Genomic DNA, 16,914 nt, shown 5'->3' on the forward strand with positions numbered 1-16,914 from the left:
TACAGAAAAAAGCAGTGGAGCGGAATTGCACCACATTTGGCAAAACGTTAGAACTTTACCCCGGAAGCGTACGTTTCAATATTTGTTTTTAATCCATTCAGCCGTTATCGAGACAATTGCATTTTAAGAGGTGCTCTGGTGATCATGATGGGGTTAATGTTATTGTGATACCTGGGTGGTTGGTCCTGCATGAGTCCGATGGCACTGTAGGTAAATTTAAAAAAAAGGTCCTGAGGAACTGAACTATCTGATTGGCTGGCTGTAACTTTAAAAAAAATGATGCAGCCACCATTAAATGGCACAAGGACTCTGTTCCTTTGTCCTGGATTACTAAAGACATTGAAGGGGCAGGCTAGGGACACCCTGACCCCTTGACACTCATGGGGAAGACCCAAAGTGAACCCCGCAGAGGCCAAAAATTAATTTTACAGTGGGACCATGCAACAGTCACTGGATAAAGTCTGCATAATACCATGGAGGTGACTCATTAGCACTGTCCATTATGTAATTTAAAATGGCATGATTGGAGGTCACAAGCAGTGCGTGGTGCGACCACAAGTTCTAGTTAGCTCAGTAAACTACAAATTGAGAATTTCCATTGTTTTTCAACATTAGTATTTGTTTTTTTCAGCAATTAACGTTATTTTTACCTCTTGTTATAGATGTGTATGTATAAGTAACACACACCCCACCCCCACACACGCACCCCACACACATACAACCCCCACAAACCCCACCCCCAACACGCGCACACACACACACACACACACACACACTCTTTTACTTGATAAATCTGAAAACTATGCATTACTATAGGTCTATTAAAGGGCTGCCTTAACAATTCTATTTTACATTCAATGCATTTAATGTAGATTGAAAATGCAATGTAATTATTTTTAATACTCTTAAAATACAGGTTAAAATCTTTGCCTTGGCTAGATCATGTCTTCTGAGATTCTCTCCAAAAAACTATACTCTCCGCAGGCATCAGCACTGCCCATGGAAGCATGTGCACTTGCCTGTAGCAGCTCCTCCCTGGAAGGTGACACATTACCTTTGGTAATGAACACTGTCTCTTGCCTTTATTTCATTCCTGTAGTTCTCATTGTGGGCACACAGGGTACATCTGTCGAGATAAATCAGTTGAGAGCTTGGAATACTACACTTTGAAACTGTAGTCTTTCATGTCTCTGATAAATGTCTTTTATTTGTACTTTCTGCTTCTACAGAGACAGAAATAATGTTACTAGTTATGTCATTTAAAACTGACAATTCTGGCCGATTCTGACATTGTAGATTGTGGTACATTCAGCTTTGAGATAGAACCCTGTAAAAAGAAGGGGCAGAAAAAGATTTTTAGATTGAAAGTTACACAATGATGCATTATTCTGTTGCCTCAAATGGTGGTTAATGTGAAATCAACATATTGGAGATGGAATAGTATACGAAGAGGTTTTGAGGGTTTTCTCAGCCAGTGTCTGATTTGTAATTGGTTAACATCTCAAACTCCTTACCTTTGCAAACTCCTTACCTTTGCTCTGTATTTTTCCAGAGTGCCGTGTGATGAAGCCTTCTTATTCACGTACATCCCGGCAGCCTGGATCAAAAAGTCCTGGACCTTCACGACGCAGCAAGTCGCCTGCTTCAGGTATGAATGTTGGGGAGGAAATCTGGTTGTTGCCAGGTTAGAGCATCATTGTCTTGCCAATGTCATGTCATGACACATACTATCAGATAGTTTATCCTAGTTCTTCTGGGAAAAGTTAGTTGGTTGGTAATCCGTATTATGTGCGTTCCAAAACAAGTCGAAACCACAGGTATTGGTTTCTAATCTATACTGTTCTTCTTTCAAAGTCTGTCTTTTTTTAAAGTAGTTTTTATTGCCATTTGTGTTATAAATACATATTTAGAATTTTGCAGACCATGCATCTCAGTACTGCTTGTATACAGAGCAGATGTACATAGAACAAGCATTGAAAATGCAATAGGTCTCGCCTTTGATTAAGTTACAGCCATTTGCTTTGCTAATGGTATTGTATAGCAAAGCAAATGGCTTTAAATTAATGAAAGGCGAGAACTATTGCATTTTTAATGCTTGTTTGTCTATACTTGCGCACTTCATACAGTCTCAAGGTTTCCCTTTGCTCACTCACGAGAATCCAGAAAACAATACACAGGCATTTTTCAGCAGTTGTAGAGGGCAGAGAGTACTAAAGTAAGTGCTTTTTATTCTCTGCTTTGTTTTGTTATAATCAAACATGGGATGACGTACAAAGACAGCTAAGAAAAATGACCCCATGCTATGGTGTAAGTAGTAGTTTGGGATTCTCCTGACTTAGAAGCGTGTAGCGTTCTTGAATGTCATGTGCTGCTTAGAATGCTCCGCATAACAGAACAATACAGGAGAAACACACTATTTCGGGCAACACTGGAGGAACACGATTAATATCAGACATGGAGGAGAAAGCCACACAATCACAAACTATCACACTCCAAAAGCAATAACCACTAAATGCAGGGAAACTGATGAAAAATACATGTCCTGTTTTTCGGGACTAAGGGCAAGCAGACGAAAAAAGCGCAGGCGTGTGGCGGCAAAAGTGAAAGCCGTTGCAGCGCCCCGCGAGTGGTACGCGCACGCTCGTGTGAAATCTCAAACAGATGGCACACTGCGCGCCGCTGCTCGTAATCGTAAGCTGACGGCATTCACACACGTGTGTCCAGAGCGATTCCAAAGGTTGTTTTCCTAGAGCAGCGCATGCGTGCTGCGCTAGGCTCGACTTAAAAAGATGTAAGAGTAGTACAGTGTTGTAAAATTTATCAGTTAACACTGGGAGTTCTGTTGTGTGAGGACAACAATGTGACCTTTCTTTCACTGTATGTTGATCAGATGTTATCCATTCAGTATGAGAACTACTGTAATAGAGGAACAGGGACTTTACTACACTTGTCTCCCACTCTTTGACCGACATACCGTTGCGCTTTTAGTTTGAGAATTGTGAGACAAAGATAATATTTTTATACCTATGATCGTCCAGAGTAAACACGCCTATACACCTAAAGTAGGGATAGCCGGGAGGAGAGAAACACTCCCACTTTGGCAATTAATAATCTGACTCGCCTTCCTAACTCCTGCAGCTAAATAAAATTTCTGGAAAACTAGATTTCGGAGGCACATGACCTATCTGAAGCCACTAGTTATGAAACAATGATATCTTCAAAAATGTCATTGGATTTCAACACCTCGTTAGACTTGGCCAGCATGCTTTTTTTACTTCAAAACTTTTTTGCAGTGTTCTCTACAAATCTCTCTCAAGATGACCTACAGTTGTAGACTAACAAGCATGGTTGTGCTAAATTTCCTTAGCAGAAAATGTGGTTGTGTCTTTCCTTATTAAATGCCAGTGTATTAAGTGCTATCGATTAATAACTTGAACATTTTAATCATAACCCAATGTTGGTGAAAGATATTAAAATATATATTTTAGAGGACTAAAGAACACTAATGTGCCGCAATTGTCTTTGTTTCAAGGACCTGAATGTTATAACTCCTGTATTCACAATTAATTATGGCAGCTTTGAATTGTTGATAAAATTGAATTTTAAGCTGTCTGTACACCAAAGACTATCAATTCCTAATAATCAATGGTTTGTTATTCTTGATACTTTGAACATGATCAGAACTCTGTACTTTCAATATTTCCACCGTACCTATAAAAGTATTTGAGCTAGTACACGTTTGGAACTAGTGTGCTATAAGGATACATAATATTATTAAGTAATGTACAAAAGAGTTGGACAAAGTGGAAAAAGGCTGGGGTGAAAGAACAAGATAATGAAACTGGACAGGCAGGCTATCCTGCAGACATATTGCTATGGATACTCCAGCTCAAAGTAAAAGACATTGATTACATTAAACATGTCTAAAATAATTACCAGAACCTAGAGTTCGATGCTCCAAGGGTTTTTCGATTGCAATCTGCCAACCTCTAGTCTTTAAAAATAGTTTGTGGCTGCAAAACCCCTTCTACATATGTACAAAACCCATTTTGTGATTCTGAAAAGTTTTTCTGAATTGCCAAATGGGTTAAGAAATGATTACATAATTGTAATTAAGAAGTGTCATTTAAGGAGATACCTTCCAACTTGCTATTGTAGTTCCAGTTGAAAACAATTGATCAGACACCCACTTCCAAGGTGAGCTGGTAACTAATTTTCAGAGAGAAAAGATACCCTCTGCACTCCTTCTTCTTTGTGAAAAACTTTGGCATTTTCATCAGGAATAGGCCGTGTTCCAGTAGATAATTGGCAGCTCACTGAAGTTTTTCAATATGGTAAGCTATTTTTTCAATGCAGCAACACTTCCTTTAAGGAAATCGGACTGTTTTAAAGCAAAAATAATACAAATGTAAAATCCCTCTTGAAGTGCATGTCCGGAAATTGGCCTACGCTTGACTTCCCTACCTTCAATTCCCGACTCCTAGATACTCTACCCAGTCTAGGACAGTCTGTTGAAGATGATCAATCTAAGGTTGACACCTGGATTCGATATTCTCTTCTTGATTTCATTCTGCCAGCCAAATTCGCCATCTTGGCCAGATTTCTTCCTCCTGCTTCCTGATTAAAGGAGACCCTTCAGGGGGTGGGGGGTGGGGGGCGGGGGGGGGAGCATTCTAAGCATCTGGAAAGGAGTTGTCGGAAATGTTCTGAAAGCAAGGTAAACTTAAATATAGAAAGGCACAGAAAGAACATCATATACTATGCAGGAGTACTTGTGCTTTGTTCTACTCAGATAAAAGTTCTGAGGCTCAGAACCCACACAGCTTTTTTTTAATTTTTTTAAGCTTAGTTAAAGAGCTATCTGACCCTAGTAAATCATCTTCCCTACCTTCCCTTTCACTGTCACAATTAGAAGAACTTTCATACTTCTTTAAAATAAAGGTGACAGACATTTAACATGCACTTTCTACTGCCCTGATTGCCAAGCCTCCAATGGATGGGAAGACCATTGACACAGTTTTATCGACTGCATTCACTGAATCTTACTGTCTATCCAGCTACTTCTTGCTATAAGCAATACCTAGATTTGTTTGCTCCTTTAGATGGTCCTCATTTTACGCATTATTGCAACCCCTAAAGTCGGCCTCTTGCCAAGACCTCTGGCCAAGGTCAGTAAACTTGCCCCTGAATCGCTACGTATCTTAGCCAATTTACTTAATTCCTCTTTGCAAGAGGGGCAAGTTTCCAAACTATGGAAGCATGCTATAGTCTTGCCCCTATTGAAAAAACCCCAGTTTGGATTCCACCAATTGGTCTAATGGTAGGCAAATCTTTCTGCTCCCACTGCTCTCTAAACTCCTGAAAAAACATGTTAACCAACAAATCACTCCTTAGTGAATCTCATGATCTTCTCCATCATGCACAGTCTGGTTTCAGTGCTGGCTACAACTATGCTGGGAGTTACAGATCACCTCCGTGTCTTTTAGATAATGGTGGCATGACGGCACTGATCCTACTTGACCTAAGTGCAGCCTTCGATACAGTGTCTCATAAAATAGTTTTGGAAGGACTTGAGAACATGAGTCTCAAAGCCACAGAATTGTTTTGAATGCCATTGTTTCTGCAGGATCAGACCTTTCAGGGCTATTCCTCTAATTCTATGTTGAAGTGCCATTCTCTTTCTTCTGCGGTTCCTCGGGGCTCTGTCAAAACCAGATGTTATTCAACATCTATGTACATCCCCTTGCTGCCGTTTTAATTTTTTATTAACTTTATTTAAAGTTTTCAGAGAAAAGGAAAAAGAACATTACAGCAGTACTTGCAGTATATACACAATACAATCGCTTTAGCATACACATTGATTGGTATAGTAATTTCAAGCCAGAATAGGTAACATTTACGACACAACCCACCTGTTCAGTACTCAAAGTTGTAGCTTCCTGTGGGTACCTGTAATACACTTAATTTCCATAATATTTTACAAATCCAATATATTCTGTCACCCTTTCTAATTTGATCCATTTCCGCCCACTTGTACATGCACCACACTTCGAGCATTTAACAGTAACATCATTCAACCAACACCAGTCCTGTCCAGCTCCTTGTGTGTAGAATCCTCTGCAGCTTTTTTCAACAGATATGTATGATAATTGTCTCCAAATATCTTTAAGTTGACATTTAACAGGCATTGACACATTTTAATTCTCTGATTGCGTAGAATAGGCCAGATCAGTATGCCATTCAGATAATTTAGGCAAGTGGCCACGCATCCACCTCATTGCAATCCTACGCTTGGCAAGCAGTAGGCCAATGGAGGCCAGCCTACACACAGCTTTAGGAATGTTTTTATCAAACGCCAGTAGTGCAACCAACAGTGACTCTAATATTACCTGACTCACCCGCTCCACACCCAGGCCCAACCAGATGTGAACAGGAGCCTCTCTATGGGGGCAGACCAAGGCTCAGGCATAGACCATCCCTGCCAGCGCTAGGATCAATACTCTTCTGTCTGGATCTGCAGCAATTATTCTTGGGTCATGCGGAACAGTGCCAGAGGGTAAGGGGGACCTACAAAAGGAGAGTGGCACAATCTCCTGACCTCAGAACGGCTGCCGGCCACAACCAAGAGAAGAGAGGGGCGCAGAACCACCACTGCAGCAGACACAGAGAAGCACAAATTTGCTTCTAGTGAATGTTCTTTATTCAAACCGTGGTGCTCATGGACGTACCATGAGTGCCACTCTGTAAACTAGGCCCAACAGTTCGCGCGCTGGGTCCTCCGCAGCGCCTTGCCATGCAGTTATTATTCCCACACACACTCCCCTCGCCCCCCGTGAGGCTCCTCTGAGCTTCACGGTCACTGCGATGCCCTATATAGCGCTCAGAGGATCAGGGCAGCGACCGAGTGTGAATGCTTTGGGCCTTGCGTCCTTTGCATAGATCCAGCAGTCACACACGGTGGGTAGGCACAACAAGCAAGTTCTACGCCAGATGTATTCCAGGGCAATTCCCCTACGCGGATCGTATTGGAGACAGTGTTCTATGCGCACACAGCGCAGGGGCCGCAGCACACACACTAGGCCGCTCCGTGATCCCTGCAGGGCCTACACAGTCTTACCGCGGGTTCTCTCCGTCGGTAGGAGCCGCCACAGTCTGCAACAGCGATTCCCGCCAGGGGCAGACTAGTGTGGTTATCTCTGCATTCATGGGGCAACAGCCCCAGAGTCTAATTGCAATTCTGTGCCGTGCATCCTCCATCATGCAATACGTTCCACAGGCCTTAGGAAGGCCGCCGCTGCATCATTCTGCACCGCCAGGGACAGGAGCCTATTTAAAGCACCAAACTTTCAGGGATCACAGTTTTCTGCCCACAGTACAGATTCCGCTGCTTTTTATTATCTTTCTGGATAGCGCAGATAATTACAGGATAGTATGGGCGACTGCCAGATATCGCTCAGGCTGCGGCCATCTTGGAGTCGGGCACACTGTGCCCCCTCCACCACCTAGCTGACATTGTTAAAGGCTGTGACCTCTCTTTATTTTCCTACACTTATGACACTGGGATCATCTTTTTTTTGTCATCCGTGGAGGGTCACAGTGTGGACGCCTTGAACCCCTGTCTCCTTAAGGTTTCCCCCTGGATGAACAGAAACTCTTTCAAGTTAAATGGGGACAAGACCGAGGTTACGGTAGTGGGTAAGGACCCCTTGCTGTGGGGTCATACTATGGGCCTGGAATCCTTGGTGAATTTCCTTTGCTGGTCTCTAAAGTTTAGAAACTCAGATTTTTGCTCGATGACGAATTGTCTATGACAATCCAAATCCCCAAGGTAGCCTCCATCTGTTACAAAGTCTTTAAGTGGCAAAAAAATGATTTGGATGCTTCCCTTTTCGGCTCGGTGGCATGGCTGATTATGTAAATATTCTCTATCTAGGGGCCATTAAGTCCTTAATTAAACACCTAGAAGTGACTCACCACACCCCTGCTAGGCTACTATTTCATCTCCCTACGCATTCTTCCATGTGTACCCTTCTTTGTAACCTATATTGACTTCCGGTGGAAAAACGCATATAATTCAAAGTCCTATGCTACATGTATGTAGCAATGATGACGGTAGATCTACACTATTTGCAACAGTTAGTAAAACGCCACTTTTTTCAGTCTAGCAACCAAAACCTCTGTAAGGTCCCCAGAGTCCAAAAAGCCTGTCAGGGCAGCTGTTCATTTTCTTATCTGGGCCCTAAGCTCTGGAACATGCTGCTTGACTCACTGAGAAGCTGTCAATCTTTGACCACCTTCTGCAAAAGTCTCTGAATTGGGCTGTTTTAAATTGCATCTGCTTCCTTCTGGCAAGTGACCTACCTCCGTCTAGCGCTAGGAAACCCTTTTGTGTAGCTAGGTTCTATATAATACCATATAATATCATCAACAGGGAATTTGGTCCGCTCCTACTTGCCATCCACCATTCCTCTCATTGCAGCTATCACAAGGGGTTGCAAATTTCGATCTGCCGAATTAATATTAATTAAACAGGGTATTTTGCCACCAACCTTTTGATCCTTATTTTATAAACCAACCTATCTTACATAGTTCGGTTAGCAAAAAGTAAAATACTTGTTGCCAAGAGTTGGTTTCCAATTTAGCGCCTCTTTTTACAATCGGTATGTAATTTAATCTGACCCATAGTTTTCAAAAACATTAAAATTATTTCACCAAAGTCTCAAAGGCCTTAAAGTAATCTCATCATTATAATCTTTATTCGATTTTACAATAAAATCATATAAGTACATTAAAAAATGGGATTCACAAAAAACACAATAAAGTAATATCCTTAGGCCAGGAACACCCATCCTAAAGACCTGTGATAACAGAGAACACTATTCTTAGCACATGACCGTAATAAACACATGGTTTTCCTACATCTGTAAACCACACCACATCCCCCAATATAAACTTCTTGTAAAGCTGGAAAGTAGTCTTAATAACCACCATATATATCATGGAGATATAGGAAAGAGACTTCTATAAATAGAGAACTATATTCATTGTTTTTTTATTTTTTTAAAGAAATTCTATATTGTATTAAATCAATGCAGTATAAACAGTGTACTAGAAACCGTTCCGTAGAGATGAGTCGACATCTGAGGCATATCACACAGCAGCATTCTTATGGAATAAAGGGACCCATGTATGCAATAAGTCACAACCGAAATCATTACCTATTAACTCGCCTTTCCTGTGTGTCAACCCGACCCAGCATGGCTTCCAGTAAATTCCAACCTTTGGAATCCTATGCGTCCTCTTTTGTGAACTTTATTGATTGTGAAGGGAAAAAAATAATTAATGTTCAGCTTATACTTTTACTCAACACATAAGTGGATCTTCCTGCCCACTTGCTATAGGGTTATAGTTTCCAGGTCTGCTCCGGAATCATTGCCATATAATTTCATCTTCCTCATCTGTGAAATGGGGGGCCGAAACTCTACGTTCTCCCTAATCGCAATTGTCAGTGGCTCAATAAAAAAAGCAAACAAAAACTGGTGATCGGGGACACCTCTGCCAGGTACCATGATGAACTTGCAATCTGCCAACTTCTCTATCATTCACTATAATACTGGCATCAGCATTTTGATACATCTTACATATCAGCCTTGTGATCTGGGAAGGAACTCCAAACTTGGTTAAAATACAGAAAAGCGGTTCCCAGACCACGAGGTCAAATGCCTTTTCTGCGTCTAATAGGAGAACTATGGTAGAATATTATTAGCTGAAAAATAATCCAACGCTTCCCCTAAATAATGCGTATTTGTACCTAGCTGACATCCAGCAATGAAGACATTCTGGTCCTAATTAATCAATATTGGAGCTATTGGGTTAAATCTATAAGCCAGCAATTACATAATGTTTTTGTATTCTGCATTGAGCAATGTAATCAGGCGATAAGAGTTTGGATCTTCACCATCTATTCCTGTTTTTAAAAAAGCTATCTACTTGCCCCACACTGATTAAAGCCGGTATATGACCTCCTCCCAACATTGCATTGGCGACCAATAAAATATAGTCTGCACACACCTCCAAAAATTATTTTTTAAATGTTGCGGTGAAGCCATCGTGCAGCATACCTTGCAATTTGGGAGACTTTTAACCCCCCAAGCTAGCTCCTCTCTGGCAAAAGGGCGGGCAATATTTTCCAAATCTTCCTTAGATAAAATAGGGATATTCGGCCCTGCTAAAAACAAAATTGCATAGAGCTCTTTATCGATTACGACTTTAAATTTGCCTATAATGTTCAATCAGTATTTCACCCAATTTCTCCTGCTCCCTGCACCTATCCCCAGTTACTGGACACTTCAAAGCATGAATCATGTTACTTGCAGCTTGTTCTCATGACTGCCAGGCTAAAAATCTCCCGTAAAATCTCTCTCCTCATAAACCTTCTGCATTAAGCATGATTAGATGCACCGCACTTAGTATAAAACAAATCACTTAATGCCTGTTTGGCCTTATCCAGCATTCCTATTTACCATAGATGGATGCCTTCAAAATGTATTTTGCCTATCCTGAACAGTCTTTTCCAACGTTGTGTTTTTGTTTTCTAGCACTTCTAGTATTTGCTGCATCTTTCACTATCACAAGCCCCCTTACATATTCTTTGAAAGCATCCCACACCGCACTTGGGGAGTAGATACATGATTCCTAATCAAGAACTCCTTTATCTCCTCTTTACATATACAAACCCATCCTTCCTCCTGTAAGTACTGTTTAATAAAAACCCATCTCCTACTTCGTGGAGTGTCTTTCTCTACAAATACCTCCAGGGCCAGAATTGCATAGGCTGAAAAGCCATTAGGGAGCATCTGTTGACCCTTAAAACCTAGGGCTTTCAAAAGTAGAAAGAAATCAATATCAGAAGAACTATGGAATCATCTTGATGAGCATGTATATTCTATTTTTGTTGGAAAAGCATCTCTCCAAGGATCAGTCAGTGCAAGTGTTTTTGATAATTCTGTAAAACATTCACAACTTTAGACTTCAACAGTTTTATCAATTATACTGAGAAATCTATTCCAGGGTTCCGCAATAGTTTAAAATCCTCACCCATAATAATCTCTCATGGGACTAGTAATAGAGACTGAAAAAGCTCCTCATAAGGCCTGGCATTATCTTCCACTGGGGCATATAGAAAGCACCAAGCAATTCACCTTGCACCAACAGCCATACTTATCACTGGCGAAGTCCAGCACTTCAGCGCATACAATCTTTTGGCCAGGAAAATTGATGCACCACTATGTACAGCCTGGGTGGACGAGAAACCCCTTGACTGGTCCAGCTTTTAAACATGAGAAATTCTGAAAGCTTCTGGACAGAGTTAGTTTACATTAGTATATCCACCAAAGGGTTCTGATCTCTAACCAAGACCTCTATTGCATGACATTTCTTCTGGTTGTTAAGCCCATTAACATTAAAAGAAACTCCCTTCAAAGTTCTCTTAACATCACAGCGACCTTCTATTCCCAGGTGATTGACGTAATGCCTAAAATATAGTGCCAAAGGGGGCATAAAGTGTCTGATTTGCCAAAAGTGACCAGGGCACTATTGTGAAAACATGCAAAAAATGCCAGCAATAATCCTGAGTTTAAAGTGCATCATTTTTCTAAAGTGCAACCTAGCCAGTCCATTACCCTGAACCACAATCTCCTGTTCTGAATTAAAGTGCGTACGTTCCTGACCAGGGACTAGCAAAGGTTTTAAGTGTATGTGCTTTCTAAAGTGCGTCCCAAACTGCCTATTACCCTGCAAAGTAATCTCAGGACTCAGTTAAAGTGCACACATGCCTAACCTGACCACTCTTCGAGCAACCCTTTCAGAGTGTAGTTAGTCCACTGTTTCCAATAAATGGAGTCCACTTATCTGTCACCCCCTTTTTTTAAATTCAATCAATCAATGAAGGTGTATAATCCTTCGATTCGCCATTTTGGATCTCTTTATCAATCATACTGCACCATCTTTCTATCCCCCACCACCTGTCCCTGAACCCCCACCAACATCATGCCACAGTGATTGGCACGCCTTGTCACTCACTTCCGGCATGCAACCCATCCCTTCACCCTGAGGATATTGGCACCATGTCACAGTGCCAGGACCTCCGGCCACTTCCCTCTGACTCCCCTCAAAATCCCCTTCTACAACAACCAAAAATAGAATTCTTCTAAACACCACATTGCAATTTTGATATAAGTGGTGCTTTCAACCAGGTCGAGCGTACAATAGTTGAGTGGGAGCTTTATAGCAGGCAGGAATCCCAAGATCCTGTTGAACCGAGGTAGTCTACCTGAGACCACAGCATGCCCAGCCAGCCAGCAACGATCCACTGCACCAAGTATTAACCAGGCGGCAGAATCTTGTCGCAGCTTGCCTGGGAGAGGGAGAACCGCGACTTGCAGTCACTTCCTGCTCTTTCTGCAGCATTTTCCTCATTGTTTCCTCGAGTTTCATCTCCTTGCACCCAGCACGACGCGCTGCAGCTCAGGAGGAGTGGGGCCAAAAACGGAGGTCTGAAGTGAGGAGACGCGCTCCAGCAGCAGCGGCATCCTCAATACCTGATCAGGGAGACCAGTCTAAGAATACACTTTGACAACTGACTTCTAGTTTTCTCTTTTGATTGTTGCAAAAGGAGAGTGCTTGACACAAGAATCCCTCAAGGGGTTGGAAAAACAACCAAGCTGATTTTCTTAACGCAGAAATATCAGCAACTTCACAAATACGCACATTTCTTCAATTATATTTCCATGTGCCTCATGTCTTCTCCAATACCTTCACAGTCCCTGCCATAGTTTCAACCTCATATAAAAATTAAATACTGCAGGACAACTGCCTGGGCAGTTCGAGTGCGCCTGCTGACACAGGCATTCTGCTGCCTGATCCTCTGTCCATCCTGGTGTCTAGCGGTACATATAGAAAGGGGTCCCAGTACATAAAAACTTTAAATCAGAAATAATGGAAAATCAACATGAAAATACAAATATAGCATTAGCGCACTTGTTATTTAATCACAGTATGTGTTCAAGGTACAGAACATAGTGCATATATTATTTCGTCATCATCATAGTAAAACAGTGCCTCAAGCAGTGAGAGGGTAAGAAGGGGTGGGTAGTCCAGTGTGAGAAAAGTAGTGCAGGGTTTAAACAGAATCTAAAATGCAATATCAACTTAGAAGCTATGCAAAGATACCATTACTAAACCCTGGCTTCACCTTAGAGCCAGCTACAGAGAAAGACATTCAATGTTCATATCTCATTTGATTAAACAACCTGCTGAAAGCGCGTGTATGAATATCATTTTAGTTGGTTGCGCAAGCTGTTGAAAAGGTGGAAAATCTGTCGACTTTTCGACCCCAAAATAAATGGTAGGTAACCGTTGGGCCTTAGAACGGGGTCTTTCATCAGGACGTGGGGGTGTGGCGGGGCAGGCAACTCTATGGAAGATAAAGGGTAATTAGGGTAATTAGTAAACTGAGAAAACCGGTAATGTCAAAAAAGACCGCGGGCAATTACCATGGGGAGGGCATCAAAAGGTTGGGCCAGAAGGCTCTAATCCCAGCGGGGCGCAGATTAATCTAAAAACACAAAGGAATGAAATAGTACCTCAGAATGATACTAAAGTTTACATCAAAAACGCACAGTGGTCTAATTAATGAAATACTCACTGGACGCAAAGCAGTACCGTCACCAAAAAACGTTAATTAAAGAGGTGGTTATGGATTGCCATGCTGGTCAATATGAATGCTATAAGAAATGGAGAAACCAAACCGGAAGGCTCCATTAATGGTTGTGAAGAGGGGGGAAAGATTTACCTTGTTTGAGGTCGGAGGAGCCTCTAAATAATCATAGGCATTGTGTGTCAATCACTCCTTACGAATTAGAAAAGTTGCTGCAACGGTCAGCACCAACTATGAATAAAGGGGGCAAGGAAATTGGAATCGATCACTACAGCCACAGACTAAACTAAAGACTCGATGAAATGCTTAAAAACGGGGCAGCCCCTGAGTGTGAGATACACTGTGATTGTCAAAATATCTCTTGTATGGGCCACTGTACGATGTATCTGTAACCGCGTTTGCTGTAGAATGAGCAGTCAGCGGTGGTACGGGCTGCAACGGTTAAAAAGACGCCTCATGGGCGCATGCTCGCTATCTAACGCGTAATGCGTACACGGAAACATAGTAGAAAGACTTGTCCAGTATATAGCTCAGCAAAACGGGGTGTATGCATTTGTAGTTGTTAAGTAAGGGTGAAGGCGTTATTCAACAGCAACAACCCATTTGTACATAGTTGAACACTCACGAATAGACCACTGTGAAAAAAGTCAATAAAAACGTGCACCTCTTCAAACATAAGGGTGAAGGCGTTTAGGAGAGAGAATGCAGTTTGAGATCCGGTTTGGATCCATTTTAAAGGTTTGTGCGATATACAATTTAGACATTTGCACAGTTAATCCTTGAATATCGTGATAGCAAAACATGCATAATAGGAAAATGACTTCATTCCACAGTGTTAAGTGATGTATTTACATGCAAACACGTACCTCTCTGGCACGAGGGTAAAGGTGTTATCACTTTGGTGAACCTATTGTTTCTTCTCAGCTAAGTGATATATTGCAAACGCATACCTCTCTAGCATGAGGGTAAAGACATTATAACATTGGTGAACCTGTCATGGTTGGTCTGTCCTGCAATTAAACGTAAAGATGACTTGAGAGTAGCTGGAATTCTGTATCGGGCCTAGTAGTGGATATTCGAAGTCCTACAGGTATATACATAATCCTACTCCTTCATAGGGTGATCAATTATAGTGTGGTCATTAACTGGCCATGTTGTGTGTCCAACCATACGGCCAGTTTGCGAGTGGCCCAGTGGCAGTGGGCTGACTCGCCAGCGCTCAGAGAGCAACCTGTTGCATTATCTACTTGTGCCCCGCTGATTGCGAGCGGGTCGCGCTTTCTCGCTTTCCTTGATTTTAAATTGTGTTTTAACATACTATTTCGTTATGCAGGCAAACTAACCTGAAAATCTTACTCTCCCAAGGTAAGCTGCTGGCTGGGGGCTGCCTGGAACCGCCGGTTCCCAGCGCTCGCGGGCGCCATCTTGGATTGGGCTTGTTCCTTCGGAGTGCAGCCCAGACACTCCACCCTCGTCCCGCCCCTATACAGGAGTGCGTGTTGTCTCCTGCCTTCGTGTTTGCGAGTGGCCCAGTGGCAGTGGGCTGGCTCGCCAGCGCTCAGAGAGCAACCTGTTGCATTATCTACTTGTGCCCCGCTGATTGCGAGCGGGTCGCGCTTTCTCGCTTTCCTCGCTTTCCTTGATTTTAAATTGTGTTTTAACATACTATTTCGTTATGCAGGCAAACTAACCTGAAAATCTTACTCTCCCAAGGTAAGCTGCTGGCTGGGGGCTGCCTGGAACCGCCGGTTCCCAGCGCTCGCGGGCGCCATCTTGGATTGGGCTTGTTCCTTCGGAGTGCAGCCCAGACACTCCACCCTCGTCCCGCCCCTATATAAACGGCTGTTATGTGTCAGCGCAGCGGACGAGCGCAGCGGGCGCGACGTAGGCGCGCCGGAGTTGCGCCTGAGTTAAGCCCGTCTGCGCCCGTCCGCGGCCGGACGAGGCCGGGGGCCCGGGATGCTACTACTCCTCTTCTTTATCCGCCTTCCACCCTCAGGTATTTACATGCCTCCGCCGGCCCTCTCCCCTCTGACACCTGGGCTCGCATTACATCTCTCGGCATTGCAGGCACTCTAACCCCTAACCTAGCGCCGACCCCCTCTCTTGTCACCCCGGCTATTACGGAGTCGTCCATTCGGGTACTATATCTAAATACCCGATCAATGGTCAAACACCAAGTCGATATCCTACAGCTACTTATGTCTGAAAATCCCGATGTCCTGCTGTTATCAGAGACTTGGCTTACTGACGACTCCCTTCCAGACATCTTGGCCACGCTACCCCCCCGACTACTTTCTGCTGAACACCAACCGAGCAGGGGGCCGCATCGGGGGAGGGGTGGCGGCAATCATTCGCAAGGATCTTAAGATCATTGCCTCTGCGGCCATGATACTGCCGGAAGTGGACACCTTGGTCCTCAGCCTGGGGACTGAAGTAGGCGCAGTCACTCTGGTGCTACTATATCGTCCCCCCCACCCCATGCCCTCCTTCCCTTCTTCTTTTATCGACCAGCTGACCAATATTGCTACCTGCTCCCCCCGTATTGTCATCATCGGTGACTTTAATTATTGGTTCCAGCATGAGGACGCTGGCTCACATGCTATCGAACTATTCGAGGGTCTCTCGAGCCTGAATTTTACCCAACTAATCAGGTCAGCCACCCATAAGGGTGGCCATATCCTCGACCATATCTGGACCCATGGAGTCACATCCTCCCGCCCACTTATAACTCCTTGTGTGTGGTCAGACCATCTTTTGATCGACACCACATTTTCGGCGGTTGGTCAGATTAGAGCACCCCTACGGGAGGGTGGCATGGCTCGCAAGTGGAAGGCTGTCGACCCCCCTAAACTACTGGATCATCTCTCCCAAACGCCCCCCCTGCTACCCGATGACACGGGCACCGACGAGCTATGCAGGCTCGTGACAGACTGGCTCACCACAGCCAGTGACATTTTTGCTCCCCTTACTAAGTTTCCCCAATCCCGCCACTGCCATTCTCACAAATGGTTTACTCCCCTTCTAAAAACCCTTCACTTAGAACTCCGCCAGTCTGAACGCAAGTGGAGGAGGGACTACTGCGCCACAAGCAGAGACGCCTATGTATCTGCACGCAATAGGTATAAACTTGCCATCCTGGATGCCAAAAAAACCTATGCCTTTGGAAAAATTCTGTCGGCCCCCTGTCAGTCTAA

At 43.4% G+C, this 16,914-nt stretch overlaps 1 protein-coding gene across 6 annotated transcripts in view; it reads left to right on the forward strand.

The window, feature by feature from the left end:
- Nucleotides 1-16,914, forward strand: part of DCLK2 (doublecortin like kinase 2) — a 498,513-nt gene that overhangs the window by 226,018 nt on the left and 255,581 nt on the right. For all 6 annotated transcript variants that reach the window (XR_015309377.1, XR_015309378.1, XM_086962280.1 and 3 more), the window contains one exon: nucleotides 1,553-1,648. Coding sequence is in view for 4 of the 6 variants with exons in the window: in XM_086962280.1 (XP_086818406.1) it covers nucleotides 1,553-1,648 (96 nt within the window). In the remaining 2 variants the exon portion in view is untranslated. The remainder of the gene's footprint in view (nucleotides 1-1,552; nucleotides 1,649-16,914) is intronic.

The sequence above is a fragment of the Lissotriton vulgaris genome, chromosome 3_1 (genome assembly GCF_964263255.1).
Source record: "Lissotriton vulgaris chromosome 3_1, aLisVul1.2, whole genome shotgun sequence".
Lineage (NCBI taxonomy): Eukaryota > Metazoa > Chordata > Amphibia > Caudata > Salamandridae > Lissotriton > Lissotriton vulgaris.